Source organism: Lates calcarifer, linkage group LG20 (genome assembly GCF_001640805.2).
Source record: "Lates calcarifer isolate ASB-BC8 linkage group LG20, TLL_Latcal_v3, whole genome shotgun sequence".
In the NCBI taxonomy this organism is placed as follows: Eukaryota; Metazoa; Chordata; class Actinopteri; family Centropomidae; genus Lates; species Lates calcarifer.
Window position 1 is genome coordinate 6,934,660 of NC_066852.1, and position 21,294 is coordinate 6,955,953.

Genomic DNA, 21,294 nt, shown 5'->3' on the forward strand with positions numbered 1-21,294 from the left:
ACCATGTCCACATCTTGTGAATCCAAACAAAAATGTATAAACATCCAACCAGAGATAGCTTGGTAGCCAAGTATTCACAGGAGGAAGAGCAGTTGCATTCATGTGGGAAAGTGTTTTGAAAGTGATACAGAATGTGGCACAGCACACACAGTATTGAAAAACATTGGCTGCAGTGGGATACCCAATTTCTCTGAGATATGTGCTTAAAAGGCAGAAGCATCACGTATAACTATCCCCTCTGAGCCCAAATAACTTTAAGGATGGAAAACTGGATGCCTCTGAACATTTTCTGACGGGGAAAAGAAACAGCAAACTATCTCACTTAAAGCACAAGAAACAGTTTCAAGACAACACGCTAAGTGGTTTCACATTTTCAAACAGCAGCAGGACACGGCTTGAGGCAAAGATTTTAAATCACAGTGGTTTTTATCTTAATGCTTTGAAATAATAGACTATGGTAATAGTGAGTGGTCGACTCCATGGCTCATTCTGTGTGTTTTTCAATTCAACACAAAAAGCCTGCTTTATATCAAACTTTTTCCTGCATTTTTTTACTCCACAGCAACTAAAGTACCTGGAGTAAACACCTTCCTGGCCTCTGGCGCTTTTGGGTGATGCGTCATACTGACGGGAATATTAGGTCAACTTAAGTACATGCCACCATAAGTGACACCTTAGGGTGCAACTGGAGACAGCTGATTCCTGGGTCAGGCTGAGCTGACAAGATGGGCTTAGTTAAATGTAAAACACAAACAGGCTTCGGTGCCATCCCGTTCCACTTTAACCCCTAGTGGGATTAGGACTCCAACTAACTCTGACCCTGGTCTCTAATGTGGAACATTGTCCCCTGTAGCCCTTTTTAAACTGACTTCAACACCCATCCAGACAGTTCTGGACTTGAGCAGGTTGTCTCGGGCTAGACCTCACACAAATGAGAGTAGGGGTCAGCAAAGGGGTATAATGGAGGGGTAAAACATGCTTCTCTATCCAAGGTCTCTACATGTTGCACAGGTCTTTGCAAGATGTCTAATGGTCACAGCTGTTAGAGTGTGAATATTAAGTGGGATTGCATTTCACAAACCACAAGCCACTTGACCAGATGGGAGTGCATTTGAATAAGGGTAGTTGGCAGTAAATGCATTAGGATGTTCTCTGTTAGTCCTTTTATCTTCTGCCACAGCACATGCTCAGTAGTTTACTCACTGCCGGGTGTCCACCTATGCAGGACTGGCAGGCAGACACAGCTCACCACCTTATGGGAACAAGTGATCACTGAAAAAGCAAACGGGCTGGCTGTCACTACTGTGCAGTTGTGTGCACTCTTAAAAGATGTTAACAGGTGGAGGGTGACAGCAGGGAGCGGAGGAGATTGGGAGCGGTATTTTTGAATTATGGGTTCAGGGGCCTGCTTGGTCTCACCAGCTGTGAGGAAGGGGAGCTAGAGAATGTTGAGTGGACAGTGGTGGGTGTGTTCTCAGTATTAGACAAGTAGTGCAGACCAAAGCTAATCATTCATTACCCATTCAGTCACCCCCCCCCCTTCAATTCATCTGAGCAACTGAGAAGTCATGAAATCATCAAGTTTCCCTTGCTGTGACAGCAAATCCCATTTATCACGACACATACAGCGTGACCCTTACTCTAACCTTACCCACCAACATGATAACAAGGGCTTTGTGGCTCTGACTGCCTGCTGACAAAACTTTTTTTTTAATGTTCTGTTGCCAAATACTGAGTCTCTGATATTAAACCATGTGGTTCTTGTGGCTGTCTCACTGGGGTGGTGGAACCAGATTCAAAAGCATCTTTTGACAAGACTCTATGAGACTGTGGTAGTGCTGAACAACTCCTCCATCAGCAGCCAGCAAGAGATCAGAAAGGCTAAGTGTTTGAAAACCAGAAGAATGCAACTCAACCTAGTTCCCTCTCTACCCAATCTTCACACAGGGCTCCAAACTTTCCCAGATTCTTTCTCTTATTCCATTTTTTTGGTCAATCAGTATGGAGCAATCTCCCTCCTCTTTGTTGGTGTTTTGTATCACAGCAACACTTGACAGTAAATTTTATTTAATGAATCTGTCTCTTATTTTACTGTGCTGAGAAGAAAAGTGATTAATGATAATATCAGAAGAAGAAAAAAGAATGAAAGAAACAAAAATACACCCAGCAAGGTTTGTGCATGTGTGCATGTGACTCAGCTCACATATTTGAGAAAAGACATGCTGTCATGTGAGGATAAATTGTGATTTTGATTGTATAGAACTAGCCAGTTGTAAAGAAGGGTGTCAACCTCTCTCAGGTAGTAAAACTAGTGACTCACTATTGATGACACAATTATGTCATTAAGTCTTTTATGCATTAAAATTACATACCAGTAATTATAAAACCATGTTATTTATGCATGATAAAGACTGTAATACTGTAATTGCCATCTGTAGTAGCCAAAATTATGATATCATGAATACTGTATCTATGAGATCATCTGCCTTCAAACTGTAAAAGATTGCTCTGCTTTGCCAAACATCTCTATATAACCACAGGCATTACAACTAAGACAAAACATTTGTTCTGCATGCCTTGCCACAGCTTATCCTCCTGTAACCCTGAAACACACAAGCAGACACATCATGAATTACCTTGAAAGTCTTCAGAGTTTGGCAGCTTCACTCCGCAGATGACATAATCTGACTGATTAGCCTGTGAATTTAAGTAAAATGTTAAAGATGATCAGACAGCAGAAACAGACCCAGACAAGATGAAAACCTGCGTGGGACAAAACACCAGCTTGCAGCTGACTAACTATAATGTTTATCAAAGAAACAAGTTTAACAGAGAGGTGACGACTTTCAATGATCTTCTTAAGTGGCACTGACATTCAGAATTAGACATTATTTTAGAATAAAAAAGGTTACAAAACTATCTGCACCATTTCTGCTTTATCAAAGCCTTGGCTGTGTAACCACATAATACTTTGCAGTTGCCCTGTCAACAACACGTTATGCAGCCATGTACCATCAGGTCCAACTCACCACATCAATGGGATAGATGTAGGAAAGCTCAGAGAGGAGCTGACGACAGCGGAAGGTGAGCTGGGCGTTGGACTTTAGAAACTGCTCTCTGGGGAGACAAAACCAGACACAAGGACGACAAAGTGAGACAAAAGCTGCACTTAAGAGTGGTGGACACAGGGAGTGGTGAGGCAAAAGAAAGACTAGAGAAGGCGCAGAGATGGGAAGAGGTGGAAATAAGCAGCAGAAATCATCCAGGCTAGTTACTGCTCCACTGGGACCCACTGTAAAGATAATCAAAGTTGCTGAAAATATCAAAGATTAATGATGAACAAAGAGGACAGTTTATATATGCTGCATAATCATGTGCGGTCGATGTCACTCAAAGGCCAGTCTGCTTTTTGTCGAAGCCTTGAATGGAAGTGAGCTAACTGAGTCAGCAGTAAATTATATTAATCTCAACTGTTAAAAAAAACAAGTACAGCTGCCAAATTACTGGCCATTTTATATCCTTAACAGGACAGTCCCAATTGGCTTTGCTTCGTCCATCATTTCCAGCTTGTCACATTATCAGAACAGGCTGGAAGACACTCGCTAATTACGACCTGTGAAAAGTGGAGAAGTCTCAGTGTAGTTGTCAGTGTCAACCGTGGTTTGACCTGAGTTGAGTTGAATGATACTGTGTGAGAGTTTATGTTGTTTTTAATGTGGTCAAATATTCTGTTTGAACAACCTTATGCAACAGTGAGATCTAAAAAATGCTAAATATGTTTTGACATTTTTTGACATGTGTGTGCGCGTGTGTGCGTGTGTGGAAAAGAGAGTATCTCTCTTTGGCTGTCCTGTACAATAATTGTACCACTACTTGTGGGTAATAGTCCATCATTTCACTGAGATGAAAAGACATTTTGGGGAAAAATGGTTATTGAATGTGATGCATTTTCCCATCCTTGCTCCTCACCTTTCCTATTTGGCTTTGTGGTTAGCAGTCTCTTATCCTTACACTTCCTTGTGTGTGGCTGCATTGGATAAGTCAGAGAGGAGACAGATTGGTGTGCAATGACAGTTTGAGCAGATATAACACATCTGTCCAGCAGACTCTGCCATTTCTAACCGTTTAAGCCATGGTGCACAGCCTTTACAAGTCCTTCTCTTACTACATGCAAAGTAATGTTAGTGTTAACCTACATAATAACTGGCATAATTAAGCACCGAACAGTTGTGGAAGAAGTATTCAGATTCTTTACAAAAATAAAAGTATCGACATAACAATCTATTTTGTTACTATGATTTTGTTCCCATCTGATAGAGCCAGGCTAGCTGCTAAGCTATGCTAACCTACTGACTGTAGCCGTATTTTCATTTCTGCTAGAAAGCTAATCAGTGTATTTGTGCCTTAAAGTATTTAGAGTTCTCAATGTGTAGGAAAATGAATTGTTAATAATGATTTATAAACCAGCATTTTAATGTTATAGTTAGGGAGAGGTGGTGCCAAAACTTTTCCACTGGACATAACTACTGTATCTTTTTCTTTCTTAAAGTTAATAAAATAAAAGTTACACTACATTTGAAGAAAATTTCATGTTTTGTCTGTTTCGTGTATGAGTGTATTTACTTCTTTTCACTTCAAAAATCAACACAATATCTTAGTTGCCCAGGGGTGCACACAAATGTAAATCTGAGAGGGTTGTGATGATTACTGGGAAAACATTTTGCTACTCTAATTTGTATTCACTTTTTTGGACTTTTCTCTGATCCTTGTTTTCATTTTCTCTGCAAAATGTTGAATAATTTGACATGTTTTGGCCTGGAACAATTATTTAAACGAAACCATCTGAGAAGTTTAAAGAAGAAATGTCTCTTTGGTGGGACTGTTAACAACTCATAGACATCTGAACCATGACATGGAGCCCCAGCTAGACACTGCTTCAATGAAAGTGTCCGTGAGCCAAAAAGGTTGGTAAACAGCACACTGCATTTTCTAACTGAATCATGTCTTTAACTTTTAACCTTTATCTGCAAGAGTAAAAAACTAAATACTTGCCTCTGAAATAGTAGATTACAAGTAGAAAGTAGTATCATAGAAAAACACAAGTAAAGTACAAGTACATCAAAATTTTACACTTACACAGTACTTGTAAATGTAGGGAAAGTACAGTGAATGTACTTCATTACTTTCTGCCACTGGTGACCAAAGACAAAATGGTTTAACATGTCAGGTAGGCTACAGCAATTTGAAAAGACTAAGTGAAGTGTTTTCAAAAAATGCACTGAAATGAATAAATGCAGCTACTATAGCTAAAAATATCCCTGCTAAAGATAATGTGACTGATTCCTTTATACTTCACTGTTGTGAGATAAGCTGTTCAACGGCAGCAGTGAAATATTAAACAGGGATAGGGAAAGGCTAAGAAAAATTGTGCATGTGCATAACCTTTCCCTAACCGAAAGTTAGAAAAAGAAGTTAAATAAAAAGAGACATTTCCATGAAAAACATCAACGACACAGATATTTCCAAGGAATGGATGTTAGGCAGATGTACAACTGTCTGTATTAATTTCCTGTTTGCTGGGTCTCTTGGCCCCTGCTGGCCTTCCTGGGGCTCTGGTTTACCATCTGTGACTGCCAGGTACTTCTCAGATAAACAAAGCTGTACCCAGGGTCGGCACCCTCTGCACACGTCTCCCCACGGGCCAAGGCAAACACAGGCTGATAGGGTTTTTAGCACAATGTGCGAACTCTGAGAACACATAAATAGGCAGCGCCGGCCGCAAAAACATCCCCTTGTTTTGAAAGAGCAAGGTGGGAGGCAAGGTGCAGGGTGTAATCTCATCACATTTCAAAACAACTGAGCAACACACTGGGGCACATCATTCAGCGGGCCCCAGGCAATGTCTAGCTGGTGGGGGGATAGATGCATATAAAAAGTGTGTTTTCTGTGCAGAAATAAAGCAATAGCTAATAACAGGTTCACACATACCTCTTGGCAGTGCATTCCTTCTGCAGCTTGGTTAAGGATTCTTTCTCCTCCTTCAGACTATCGTGCTGAGCGGAGAATGCTTCCTCTGATAGAGACAGAAAGAGAAAAAAAAGGAAATTATCAGGTGTGTATGTCCTCTGTTCTACTACTTCTGAACAGCCAGGTGGGCTTGTGTTTGGTTGGCTGCCATCCACTGTTAAAACTTGAGCAAGATCAAACAGCCCCTTTGATCAGGCCTAAACCATTTCCTTTTTGACACCACATAAAACTAAACAACATCTGTATGCAAATTACAGGATTTGTCAGACACTGTAAATACAGACCTGGGCAAATAAATAAAGTCAGACAGATAAGGGACAGCAATGATACAGCTTGTGGAAGTTGTGTAACCGCAATACTGGCAAGCTCACAATAACTCAGTGTAGCATAAAACCAGAAAGAAGCAGAGTATAGTTTAGGGTTGTAACAGAATATTTCTCTAATCTGAGTTCATGCAGCATCACATTTGGTGGAACGGGAGGCATGACTTACATTTCAACATGATTTTAATAAGGAGGGGTCACACTGTTTCATGCAAATTAACACAAAAAACATCAATTGAAAAGAATTGTATGATTTTGTTCTCAGTTTTGAAAATGTCTAACGGCTTTTGTTTTGCAACAGTTATTCCATACGATCCCCATTACAAGTAAATAAAGAGACAAAGCAGAGATTCAGAATAACCAAACCACATGTTGCTTCACATTTCTTTCCTGCATTTTTCCCCAACACTGCAGAATAAACAGAGGAGAGTGTTTGCTTATTTATTGCTCTATCTTGGTTGGAAGCTGAAAAAGGAAAAGGCACATGGACTCATAATCCTTGACTTGTGACTTGTGATAATTATTAAAATATTTGGATTGCTGTCCTAAATAAGAGCTCAAAGGATTATGAAGCTGATCATCAGGTGCAACAGCTCAGGGACTGTTGCTGTTGTATCAGACTGCGGTGATGAAGAGAGAGCAGAGCCACAAAGTAAAGCTCTTCATGCCAAAACTCACATATGCTTTATGTTCCGACTATGAATATAAACATCTGTAATGAGGTTTCTCCCCAAGGAGACTAGCCTCACGCTCTGTGACATTTAGAAGAGCACAGCCATGTAGGAGGACCTTGGAGTCAAGTCACTGCTGCTCCACAGTCACATGATCATAAGGATGCTTTTCAAGTGACTCCATTGAAAATGCTACATATTTAGGCTTAAACTGATGAGGCTACAGAACCTCGGGGAGAGGAAGTCAGGAAGTGACGATATATTTGATTCCTACTGATTACTGGTTTTGACACTTGGCATATTATTTAAGCAAGAAACAATAGACAGACGAGATGAGGTACTCTGTGATTCTTCAGTGTCTCCTTAAACTTTAAGTGTCCACTAATCTCCATTAACAATCAAGCACCATTACAATAGTAATTGCACAAAGAAGCAGATTTTACCATTTCTGTTGCATTGAAAACCACACTTTTAAACATTGGCACTGGTCTACCATATCATTAAAACTGGGAATGTGCATTGAAATTTGTGCGCAAGCAGCAAGCAACAGTAGATGGATGAATGCAGCTGGCAGAAAAGTGAGCCCTGAGAAATTCAACTGTCAAATCGTGTCATCAGATGGATCTCAGGACCTGCATTTTATCACATATTTCCACTCACATCCATGCTGCTCAAACTGGCATGGTAAGGGTGAAAAGAGAGGGAGAGTTCTAAAGACAGAGCGAAGGAGAAAATAGAGGTACTCAGAGGTATCTCCATCAGATTAACACAGAAGACAGATAGAGTCAGACAGAGATCAGGCAGACTATCCCTCTGCTGTGAGTGATGACATGAAAACATATTTTAACACTGGCTGCGTGGGCCTGTTTTGCAGTCTTGCTTTCATGTAATGCCCAGCTATGTCCTATCTGTTCTATCCATCCATTTTTTTCATCCTGTCATCCCTCTGACCTGTTCCAGTTTGCATGGCGGTATCATCACAAACTACAGCATATAACACAGCAGCATATATGAGACATTCTGACTCTGTGTGTGTTGGCACATTATACAGTAAACACGAGTGGTGGATTTAGGATCCAAAATGTGGACAGGCTTTATAATGGCTGTTGAATTTAATGTTGGAAAATTATAATCTGGCAATAAACAAGTCAGGGAGAAAATTATATATTTCCAATTTCAGAAAAGACAATATGCAGTAAGATTCCTCTGACAGCTGACAGTGAGCTTTGTGGGATTCTAAAGGAAATCCAACTGCAAAATGAACAACCACTCTGGTAACAGGACATTAAAAGCTCAAGGGAGATATGTCAAAATGTCTGTGGCCCTAATGAGCTGTCCGCTTTTGGGGGTTTCTTTTTTCACTTTTTTCCCTGTGTGATTGTGAGTAACACTGGCTTAAAAGAATTAAATAAAATAAAACGGCACTGCTGTTGAGAAACAGTTGTCGTCATGAATTACACAGCGAAATGTCCATGATAAAAATCCACAAAGAAAATCCTTAAAAAGGCACATACAATCTGATTCACATTATAAACTGTAAAAGATCACAGTTAAGTTGTGAAGTGTCACTTTGTGACATCATTATCAAGTGACATTTAAGCCATGCAACATGCAGCTGTGGAAAGTGGTGAAAATAAAGATGGCTGTGATATAGAGTGCATTCCATCAACTCAAATGAAAATCACAACCCATGAAGTGAGCTAAAGATTACTGTTAAACAGCTTCAAAGGAATATATTATACTAGTGTCTGAGGAAAAAATGCATTATGGGAGTATAAGAACGATGAAAACGTTTAAGAAGTCATACTGAATGTGGAAAAACAACTGTAAAGTGCATATCTAAAAATAATTAGAACGGCCTTGTTTTTAAACCAAGGCTCTTCATGCTATAATAGGAAAATGTTTGACTGTGGCATAGAGACTGAGCAGGGGGGTTGACGAAAAAGACAGGAAACAGGTAAAAAGACATCCTAGTGAGTCATTAGGCAGAGTCCTGGACTGCAGTACCTGTCAACCCTTATCCTGAGTCAAGACGGCAGCCAGCAGAAGGATGTAAATGTGTAAAGCTGCTGCTAAAGGCATCCTAATGATGATAGCTTCAATATGAGACCTTTTCTCTGAGGTGACAAATACCTCCACACACCCTACCTTCACATAACTGTGTTCCTTACACTTGAGAAACCCAACCACTGACATTTATTGGTCGGGAGCCCTGGCTCTGTTACAGAGCGTGAGAATAACTACCGTTACTAAGTACAATAAACGCCGTTCACAAACCTGATTTATGTCGTCTGCTCAAGGTGGAAAGAGGGAAATTAGACAGGAGGAAATTGTGACAAGAGTGTGACCCCAGCAAAACCAAACCCATTCATTCTGGGGGCAGGAGAGACAGACTTTTATTTTAAATTCACAGCTGTAAAAAAAAAAAAAAAAAAAAAAGAAAAAATGGCCGTCATGCTCATATGTCTTCTGTTACAGTTTGTGTGTAAGACGTGCAGCACACTTAGCGTGAGTATATGTGCATGTGCAGAAGGGAAAAACAACAGCTTTTCTACACTGCGCTATGATTTCATTGCCATTACTGTAAATCAGCGGGCATTGAACAGCTAGTCATTAACCTGTCATCACGATGATAACGACTGATGATGTTTTTTCAGTGCTTATTATACTAACACTGTCCAGGATGGTAAAGACGGAGCACATAGGCGTGAAAAAGATGAACATAGGACAGGTATCAGCAAATCATTCTAATAGTTACTTTACAAAAATACAGACACCTAACTTTCATCTCTTCTTTATCTGCTAGTTCACATGTAGACGCACACACCTGAAGCACCCCTACTGTTGCTTGAGTTTTCAGGACCATTTGTTTTGAGAAAGGCCAGTTTCTCTGGGAATCACAGGTTGATAAGAGTTATTTGCTAATGGGCCATATGACTGTGAGAGATGGGAAGACCACACAGACAGGTACAGATGAGATCCTAAAGAGTATGACTAAGAGAATAGATAAAGTCCATATGAGATGCCCTCTGGGGATATATTGCATAGCAATGGACTTAAACATACTGTTAAACTGTCAATAAAACTTAGAAAGAAACCTGTGTCTCATAAGCACTGGCATGTGTGAAAATTCAGCATATTAAACACTTGCTTCTAATTGAATCAACATTGACATTAAAGTGAGTTATAAATCATCAGTCCTCAGCCACTAGTTTGCCTGTTTAGCAATCTGTATTAAATGAATGGGACTAATTTCCCTCCTCAAGCTTGTGTGGGAAAGGAAAGGTTGGAAAGGAAATTAAAGCTACAACTGATAAAATCATAGGTGTCTCCAAAATGAAAGATGAGATCAGATGAAACAAACACATTTCAGTGCCAACCTAAATATAATCAGACACAAAATCAGCTGCTGTATGAGATACTATAAACACCTGTCTTCAAGAGTATCCTGTCTATAATTAATGCAGGATTTTTTCCGATTGTGAGACAAATGAATATGTGCAGGCTGATTAGAAAAGTTAAACAACAAGCTGGAAATACAGAAAAGCTCCACAACATATGGTTTTTGGGCTTTTGAGTTATGAGTCGGAGGGTGGGGGGGATTTCAGCATAGCCCTGTTCAGTTAAAGCACTTCAATTTATCCTAAAATACCTTTTCCCTCTTTAACCAGCTGAAGGGATTTTTTTCTTCTGTTTCTTAATAAGCACCTGTCCAGTCTGGAAAAAAAGCCATGAAAGAGCTGCAGAGAGGGAGAGCAGCAAGTTCTTTTGTTTTGGCTGTAGACGGAGTGGTGACAAGTAAAGAGGCAGAGGATTAACAGCCATTTTTCAGAACTGCAGCACAAAGGAAATTTCTCCCTCCAACCCTCTGAGTGCTGTGTCTCTGACTGAGTGTGGATGTCTGCATGCATGTGCAGACTTCATGCTAATCGCGGACAATCCCCACCTCAGTTTGGTGGTTCAGTAAGGTGCCTTGCCCTTTGGCCAAACAGCAAGCTCATCTTACAGACAAAGGGTTCATATAGAGAGCACCTGGCCTGCTTTAAGACAAAAACCACTGCTGATGGTGGTAGATGTATCAAGATATATCTATCAGTGTATACAAGGTATTCTGGAGGGCTACATGGGAACAGGCTACAGGTACAGGTACAATATAGTAGGACTATGCTGCTGCTAAGCTCATCATGAGCTTTTCTGACTATTAATCCTGTATTTTAATGAGCACCATGAGAAGCACAAAACCAAATTGGAAAAAGAGGGAACTGAAAAAAAAGAGCTCTTGTGCCACAGTCATCCTAAACACACTGAAAATACAATACACCAGCCTGTTTGTACTTCCAATCATAAAAGCCACACAAGTATTAAGGTGAAAGCATTCCTGTGTACACCTGCATATGTGTTCAGGTTTATGTGTGTGTATACATATCTGCCAACCCAAGCTTCACTACCACTGCCTTTTCATAGGCCTTTTATTTCCCTCTGAACAGTAAGAGGCAGCAGTAAAACACTCCTCAGCTCTCAGACATCAGAGTCAAGAGCTGCAGACTTCACAGGGTTAACTAAATGACACCACTGACTGCACAAACACTGCTCTTTTAGCGGCCTGGCACAGGCTGCACAAACCACAGGAATGGCTCTATACACTGTACATATGTGTACATATGTGTGCATATGTGTGTGTGTGCGTGTTGAGTGACTCCAATCCTCTGACTGGGGGTGTGACTGAGGTTTCCTGTACGTGACAACACTTTCTACTGTACTCCATAATGAACAGGTAACAAAAGACACACAAAGTCTACCTGCTGCTGTCAGGCAGCACTGAAATCTTGACCAAGGTGTTAAAAATTTTTTGAACAACCATGTCACATGTTGAAATTGACATGGTATGTCTTGTAGATTTACACTCTTTCAAAAGCTGAATTTGTGGCACAATATGTGTGCACCAGCTTTCTAATGGCCTTGTCATTAACCAGTCTTTTCTATAACAGGTGATTTTATAACTGGATAACATGGAAAACTGACAAAGGTTTGATTAGGAAATTTATTTTGGAGCAATATTATAAAGGGTATAATGAAGGAATTTAGTTAATCTACTTATTTCAATAAGTTATAACCAGACGGATTTACTCTTTATTATTCTAACACTCTATTCTCTTTACAATTAGTAGCTGAAACAGCCTTTTGTGGTTAATCATGAAAGGACTGGGAATTTTGGCGACATTCGCTGCATGTGTTTCAACCATTATATGAAGTCCTCTTACATAAGAGTTATGCAGCAACATAAGAGACAACAAAATGAGTTGCAGTGGGAGTTACTGATCATCTCATGTGATTCTTATGCAACACTAAATGCTCACTGCCTTACATTTCTATTACCCCCAGTGTGTTCGTGTTAGCTCTAGCAATGATTTAGGGGGTAAGAACACTAATTTAGTGTACTGACCACATAGATCAAGATGTGCTTTTATGTGTATACAATATTTACATTGTTGGCTCAGTTGCCTGTGGTTGGATGCCATTTCTTTTCTGATTCAGCATCATGACATTGTGTATTATTTTAGACTGGAGGAGAAGATCAATGTTCACTTCTCAAGGCAGTAAATTTAATTTCTAAGGCTGAAGGCTGAAGAAGATTATTTTACTTTAAACTAATCTATAGAGTGGTCAATACCCATCATTCACTGGACTGCACCTTTTGAAATATTCTTATCAGCTGGCATTGTGCCGAATCATCTTCAAAACTTCAACCATTAAAAGTATTATGTGTGCTGCAGAAGATCACTGAAGCAATCAGTCCATGCTCCACCCTCCATTTCATTGGGCAAATGTGTACAACAGTAAGACTTGTAGTGTGGTGTTAACAGGCACGTAGGTCCATGTGTACCTGTTGTACGTAATCCCCTTTGATTTACCTTTCTTCTGAAGCTGTGCCCTCTCCTTCTGCCGCAGGTCAATCTCCCTGCCAAGCGCCTTCCTCTGCCGCTGCAGCTCACTGCGCAGCACGGCTATACGCAGCTGCATGCACTCTCGTTCTTTCTTCTGCTCAGAGCAAACAGAGGACAAGACAGAGGTGGAAAGAAAACAGAAAAAGAGGATGAAGGAAAAATATTCAGCAATTTCAGTGTTTATTACGCTTTATAAAGACCCTCAAATTCTTAACGGCTCCCCCAAAAACAAACCATGTTTTCGCAGGTTCATCCCATGTCACATTGATTTAATATACATATACTAAGCCAATAATCGCCATCACTAAACCAGAATCCACTGTCAACAACTAATGACAAGGAAGATGGAGAATGATTTAACTATTCAAAACATCCAGCTGAGCCCTGAGATCCGTGTTGGTGGTGAAAAGGTTCAGTAATGAGCCCAAGTCATGGGAATGGTGGGTTTTGAGCTAACTGGTATGGAGTTCTGGCTGTTAGCATGCAAGCAGCGGCTCTGATAAAATGTGAGGAGATGAGGTGGAGGGTCAGACCTGGACTAACAGTGGCAATGAGTCCACAGATTTGGTCGGGGGCAGCATGACTATATTTTTAAGCACATGTTTTTAAATTTAGTCAGTTCATAACAACGCTGAAGCTAATAATTTTTATTTTATTTTATTTTAGCTAGGGGTAAAATCCACCCAACTCCTGCTACCATAGGTCACTGTGTGGCCTAACAAAGATGATGTCACCAGACCAACAAAATCCTAGTATTCTCCTCTCACTCTCTTCTCTGTTGCTCTTCAAGAGCAAGCAGGAATTGCTCCTCTTTCTCATCACCATACCACAGCTGTAGGAACAAAGTTTCTCACCGGCTCCCTGCCTGCTTGAGGTGGCCTGCCGTGAACCTTGGTAGCAACACAAGAAGAGCCTGCCAGTCCAAGCACTAGCAGGTACAACTCAAAGTCTGCCAGCTGAATTTTTACCAGCAAAAAGGAGCTACAAAGCAGAGTTAGCGTCAAGCAGCTAACTGCTCAGCTCTTACACCATTAAAAGCCTATTTCACCACAGACATTTTGACTTATCACAGCACTGAAGGCAAATGTGTAATTAATAACATTAATGATGGCTGCATTCCTTTTCTGTGTTGCACTTTCAGCTCTGATATTGTGCATGCTGGCTCACTGACATGTCTTATTGGGTCATATACAAGGAACACAGTCACTATGAATGTTATTGAAAGCAACAGTTTGACATTTTGGGGAATATGCGTTTATTAATTTAATAACATTTGCTGCATGTTTTCTGTCTTGTACGTGCAGGACGTTTCTGGGCTGCAGTGGGTGTGTAGCCCCCAGCCAGTAACAGTGCGCAGGTTGTGAGGGAATTGTAGTGACCATTTTACATCGCTGTCATCATCTCTCTGCTCTGCTCTCTGTTGGTCATCATGGATATATATAAAGAGCTTCAGGTCTGTGTCTCTTTTACCAAGGGTGGGGATGAGCTTCAGCTGCATTCATTCAAAATCCAGCAGTGTGGCACCTTCCCCCAGGGTTATGTGGGGTGTGAGCATGTTTATTTGTACTTCAGACATATGGACACACAAACCCAAGTTAGAGACCACAATAAAGTCCATCAACTCCAGATGCGTATCTGTTTTTATCTCTATGTATCCACAACTTTCAACAGACATCTCTCTCACCACATGACTCCAGACCAGCAGCAGCATCAGAGTGCAGGTCATTAGTCAACATCTTGCCCTCTCTATGGGGTGTCCCTTCATCAGGCTTCATGTCTCTATCTGGCAGAGAGGGAGCCTGCAGTGAGCTAACCATGTAATGAGGAACAGCACAAGGGATTCATGAACTGATGGATGTGAATGTGGTATACAGTAGATGAGGGGGAGAGATTGGAGGTTAACAGAACCATAAAATGAAAAATGATAAGTTAGGATGAACAGATAAAGCAACTTCAAAACATGCAAAGAGAGCTTTAAGAGTTGACATTTAAGGACTGTGTGGATGATGACATAAAGTTGACTGAGCTGGAACATGGCAACGCAGTAGAGAATGACATAGTTAATGGAGAGATGTGAGGGGGTGTACTTGCTCACAGGATAACAAAGCTTCAGGCTTGTTATTCACCCTGTAGCTTACAAGCAGGGACTGTGGCATCTCTCACGCGCACACGCATAGATAGTGATCGTGGCCAGGATCTGAGGAAACACAGATATGCTTCTTCTTGAAGACTTCTGAGGGTTTTGTGGCGAAAACAGAGAGGGGCATCAGTCGCCGAGAGAAGACTGATAGAGCCTCCATCTCTCCAATGTGTCGCACCCTGATGCTTGCATGTTAACCACCACTGGCTTTGGCACGAACCAGGAGCCTCCTACACTTTCACTGAGCGGCATAGTTGACAAGTGGGTCACAGCCATGTGAGTCTGTGTGTGAGAGAAACTGTAACCCACCACCAGGACCCGTCTGACTCCTACTGAACATCAAACAGCAGTGGGTCAGCTGAGTAAATAAGCAGCAGGCGTAGGGGGAGCATGTTATAACCCAGCAGATTAATGGCATAGTGTGGGTGAGGGGGTGAAAGGGCCATGCGCTGGGGTTGGTGGCCTCCACTCTGTTCTCCTTTGATCCTTGATCACTATGAAGCGCACAGAAGGATCGTACAGAACCCTCCAAAGGCAATGAGGGAAACCCTTAGAAGAGCTACACAATGCGCCACTCACTTCAAGTTGCTGGGTTTTTACAGAAAGGTGGAGGACGAGGATTATGTGATTTATTAGCTGATGTGAGCTCTGAAAGGGGTTTTAATGAATGTTTCACTGAAGGGGAAATATCAGAGACAAGTTTTTGAAAGAGATCCTTTGTGGCAAAAGAATGGAGCCTCAATGTTTTTATGGGAAGGCTAAAGTAGGCTATAGTGGAACTGCTTCAATAGGTGGGGTGAAGTCTGGGGAAAGGATTCAAAAAAATTTGCCATATCAAAAGCCGACAGAGAGCATGATGGAAAGCAACAGCTGTAAACCTTTAACTTTGGTATCAGTGCAAAAAAATATATACGCTCCCATAGATTTTATGTGGACACAAACACATGCCCAAAATGAATTTTTTGGCATGTAAGGTATGTAATCCTGTGACCAGAAAAATGCCTTTTACAAAGATGAGTCTAACTGGAGGATGAAAACACCAAAGTGTCACTGCCTAGGGGCTTTTACAACAGCAGAGGAGAGAGGATGCTTTTGAAGTGAATGTTTACAATAAACACAATGTCAAACCTGGGATCAGTGCTCCGTTTTCACAGCTGTGTGGCTGCCAATTCCAAAAATGTTAAATATGTTTTTGTGCTTTTGCTTTGGATCACAGTGGAGGATATGACATGAGGTGGAAACATAAACAGTGGATTTTGGTCAAAGTGTTATCATTTAGGAGGCAGGCGGCATGTTGCTCTTTCTCCACTTTTCAGTTGAGCTATCAAAACAAAAAGATACAATAGTGGCCCGAAAGGTATAATTACATCTCACATTACACTACATTACAATTACATCTGGGGATTTGGGTGATACACGTTCCTTAATCCTGTTAAATATTTAGCACAATATAGTGTGCTGATGTTTATTATTAGTGTAGAAGCCAATAGGCCTGTTATCGCTGATCACCGCAATTACTTCTCTCTGGTGTTAACAAATGTTCTTTGACATCAAATCTCAAATTGTACCTCATCTTTGTATATTTTCAAAAAACACAAAATTCCCTTTATCTTTACATATTTTCACTATTGCATAAGCTGAAGAAACAACATCCCCTCCTGAAGATACAGGAGTAAGCTGCCTCAACATTGATGATAACCTGAAGGTGCTGATGAGTTAAAATTTGCTTCCAGTGAGTGACTGTGCTCACCCGTTCAGTGCAGGTCGCCGTCGTCCGTAGCTTTTCCTCAATCTCCTTCCCAATCTTCTGCACCGTCACTTGGGTCTGCTTGATGGCTCTCTGGGCTGTGTGAAGCCTGCAGGAGGAGGAGAACACAAAGTCATTATCCACATCATTGTTTTTAACCACACACCGGACCACAAGAACAACCGCCTGTTGAAACCCTCTTTCCAAGAGGCCACCAAATTGGCTGAATAAAAACGGAACGTCAGAGTTATGACTACACCGGCCATTCATTTCATTTAGCTTGGATATTTACAGCGACTGTTTACAATTGTCCTCATGTGGTAAAGCATTGTGCAGTGTCTTTGTTATCCTTCCTTGTTTCCTATTCTGATTTACTATGATTGATATTCATTGTTCCGGCCCGACTGCTAAGTCTGCAAGTTAATGATGAATTCTGACATTAAACAAAAGGACAAAAACAATATTCAGAACATTCCTAATAATAAAAGTCTACAATTCATTAGACTAGACAGATCAAATTCTTAAATACCACAAACCACAGATATCACATCAAAAGTTTAATCACTAATATTTTCTAATAATCAAACCACAGTATGAGATCAAAAGCTGTCCAGAAGAAAGCGAAGACAACCCTCAAACCTTCAGCTAATTAACCGTAGCCACAAAGACAGAGGCCTGTTTTCAAATGCTGTGGCGCTGTCATTACTGAAACTGGGGACAGCAACATCAGTACACAAAGGACAAGACAGCATATTATTTAGACCATCAATCACAGGGCCAATTAACTTCTAAATATGTTTTCTTCCAGTCCAGAGGGACAAGTCCTTCCTCAACACAACCCAAGTGACACCAACAAGTCATCAAAAAAAACAACAATCCCACATGCTGGGAATGAGTTACAGAGGACAGACAAAGAGGGGAGCTGTCAGACTGGTGGTAGATCATCCACTTCTTGCTAAATGTCTCAATGCCATCCATATGTCACCAGATATACATCACCACAGGGTGTGTGCAAACCATATCAGCCTGCAACAATATGCAACAATATTACTGAGTGCTGATGCTTTGTTGCAATTTAAAACACTTGTAAATATTAGTGGTTTTTTGCTCTAGTGATGAACTTTGATGACAAATTCTATCCAATTTAAAGGGAGACACTGGTATTTGCAAGCCAGACATGGAAAGCTCACTTTAAGAAAGCTTTATTAAACATTAAGATACGTCTGCTCCTTGCTTTATTTGTTTCTACTGACGGTAAACAGTGTTCACTTATTAGCCTGTGATACAATAACTGAACCACTTGAGTTCATAAGATACAAGCAGAAACTGGAGACAGTGATTATAGCAGACAGAAAGAGGAGATTGTGGCTTGGGTCTTGAGGGTGATGTGAATAGGGCTTTCCTTACGTATGCGCTTGCTTTGAGTCTTAAAAGAAATTGCCTCTTGAGTGGGTTTAGTGCGAGAGGCTCTTTTAAACAGGCTTCCAGTTTGGTGGGGTCATCTTACAAATCCTAGGGGGCTTTTTTGTTATGAAATTCACACAGTCATCTCTGGATATTACTGCCTCTTTCTGGTAACCAACCCAGAAAAAAAAATGTTTCTATGGCACTGTAAATAGATCTTTGGGGAGGAGACCTGCAGGAAAATCATTTCATGTTTTCTGCGCACATTTTTAATCTGTCTGAGGTGACAGTGATAGCAGTCGTAGATAGTGCTTTGGAACATCAGGGCGAATCTGTTTTGACAGCTTCATCTGTTTAGGTGATTGCAGTGGGAGAATCTGATATGGCATTTTCCCCCAGGTGAGAAAAGCTATCTCCTCTCTGCTTTTCACGCATGTCTGCCCCCTTATCATTACCTGAGTCTTGGCCTAACGCCTGCCCATCAAGCTCTATCACAACCTATGGAACAGCCAGGGAAGGCGTGTCCCACTGTACACCCTCAACAGGACAACAGTTTAATCTTCAGCTGTCCAGAAAACACCTTCTCACAAGCCATGACAACTTTCCTGATTCAAGGCATGAGAGGTACTTAACAACTCTGCCACAAGGGATTTGCAGAAAGTTATGACTGAGGCTGTGCACTCAACCCCTGATGGCGATAAACATCAGAAAAACAATAACATTTGCTCCTTTGACTGTGGCACTACATCCTGCAGGGGTGTCAGATGAAGCCAGTGCTTTTGAAACTTCCAGATACTTTGATAAACAGAAAACACTGTAGAAAATCTTGAATACAGGATTATAGGTACAGTACTATCAGTAAATCTGTAAATGTGTTTTAAATATCAAGTAAATAAAAGTGTGAAAAAAAAGAAAAACAATTGACCCTCCAGTCTTTTTCCTTTCAGAACAGTTGGACAGGAGTGAACATGAGAGCCTCTCCAGTGCAGGTCTCCTGTTTCCTGTTCATTTACCTTTACTGATTATCTTAAAATAAATATTTGCCATGGTTTACATGTTGTGTTGCAGTCCAGCATCTGCACTATTGCAATCAGTGCTGAGCAGGAATCAGCAAATGCAGATGTGTCATCTGGCTTACAGAGATAAGCAAGAGAAAGACCCAGGATCTGAGGGAGACACCTGGGAACACACAGTTCTTTTTATGAGACAAAATAAGAGGTAGGCCAATTGTACATGTTTAAATGCCTTATGTAGCACTGTTTTTTGAACAGGGAGGTTTGAATGACAAGATGCCAATTCACATGACTACAGCTGAATTTGGTCATGTGGAACCTTTGTCTTTCTTATTTGCCGACAATCCTCCAGAGCTTTTTGTTCTCAACTCAACTATAAAATCCTCTGTGTGTAAAAAAAGGAGGGAATGACGTGCAAGCGATAGTAGGATTTAGCAAAACAGCAGAGGTGCTCCCGTGTCAGAAATCAGGAATCAAATCAGGAAATTGATCAACTGATTCAAATTCAGTAGACATACTCAGTATAATGGTCTTTCCAAACCAGGATTCTGCATATATTAAACATCATGTGGGCTGGCCAGTCTTCCAGCTGTTCATCACATGCAAGTGTGCCCAATGCCCTTGTCAAACAAACCCAGGTCAGAGGAAACAAGTCCAAGAACTAATGACTGTACTGAATTCATTTCCAGTAACCATTTTTCAAACAGCACGGGGTGAACAGGGCAGCCAATTAACCAATTCAAAACAAGCACTGAGACATTCTGTGACAACAAATTAAGGATAATGTCCCTCTATAACACCTCCACAAAGGACAAAACAGACAGCACCACAGTGGGAAAAGCACACAAAAACAGTGTCTCTAAATAGTGTCTGCATCTCATTGCCAAAGAATGTCAACACATTTAACCACTTGCTATTCACCTCACTTCACCATTGTCTCCATCTACAGGGAATGGAAGATAAGATTACTGACGTGAAGTTTCTTTGGTGAGCCTGCATATACACTCCTCCAGGCAGATGTTTTTTTTTTTTGTTTGGTTTTTTGTGGGGACCTACTGAGTCCTATAAGTCATGTTTACATGACAACTACAACAGAGATGTCGGAAAGCCAAAGAGATCTTTAGGAAAGATATTCTGGTCTTCAAAGGGTCAAAAAGGGGTCACACACTGTAGATTAAAGAAGTTTGGATCCTCAGCATAAGCTCCTTGTCCTCGTCTTAAACTAAAAATCTCTAACTGTTAATCACATTTGTTTAAGCTGCCTTGTGTAGTCAGCCAAATAATAAACTATGACAGGGCTTAGCTTCAAAATCGTGTTTTATGTACAAAAACCTATTATAAATTTCTATTAGTCAAAGCCTACTGTGTTATGTTTGAGAAGCCACAAAACACAGAGACAGAACTGCTAAGCAAGTAAAAGAGGCTGGAGAGAGAGAATAAGAAAATGTTTGGTGGGTTGAGAATTAAAGGCAGGCAAGCTGGAAAAAATACATGTCTAAGGTCTCAAGCATGAGAGAATGTAATCTTAGATTGAAAAAATGTGTAAAATATCACTTTTGTAGGGCAAACTGTAGGGAAAATATTAGATAGGGTGTTTTGTAAGCCCACTGCCTAAACTGAAAAAACAACCTCTAAGTTACATATATATTTGGGGGTTACTCTGATTCTGCATGTGTCCACTCCAGAGGTGTGAAATGAAAACAAGAGCATTTACATCAGTATCTCCACAGAGATTTAAAGCTTAGGCAGCTTGTTTCTGTAGTCAGGTTGCTGCTGGTTTGGACCCCAGGGTCAGCTATAGACTCCAGTATATCTGCCTGTTTAACACAGGACCACAACAAGGTCCTGTGGCTGAGCTGTGGCCACAACGTCCAATCAGCAGGCAAGCAGACCTCAGGGGTTGCCTGAAGGAAAGCATTACCACCTCAATGGTCTCTAGGGCATGAAAGACCCCACACAGAGCTTCAGAATCACAGCACATAGCTTCTGTTGACACATAGTGTACGTACAGGCAAACTCCACAT

The 21,294-nt window shown here is 40.9% G+C and overlaps 1 protein-coding gene across 1 annotated transcript in view; it reads right to left on the reverse strand.

The window, feature by feature from the left end:
- The window catches only part of uvrag (UV radiation resistance associated gene), an 81,474-nt gene that overhangs the window by 49,146 nt on the left and 11,034 nt on the right, over window positions 1–21,294 (reverse strand). The window contains exons 7-11 of the mRNA XM_018692092.2: window positions 16,857–16,974; window positions 12,934–13,060; window positions 5,989–6,073; window positions 3,030–3,117; window positions 2,637–2,697 (exon numbers count right to left, since the gene is read on the reverse strand). Coding sequence (XP_018547608.1) covers window positions 2,637–2,697; window positions 3,030–3,117; window positions 5,989–6,073; window positions 12,934–13,060; window positions 16,857–16,974 — 479 coding nt within the window. The remainder of the gene's footprint in view (window positions 1–2,636; window positions 2,698–3,029; window positions 3,118–5,988; window positions 6,074–12,933; window positions 13,061–16,856; window positions 16,975–21,294) is intronic.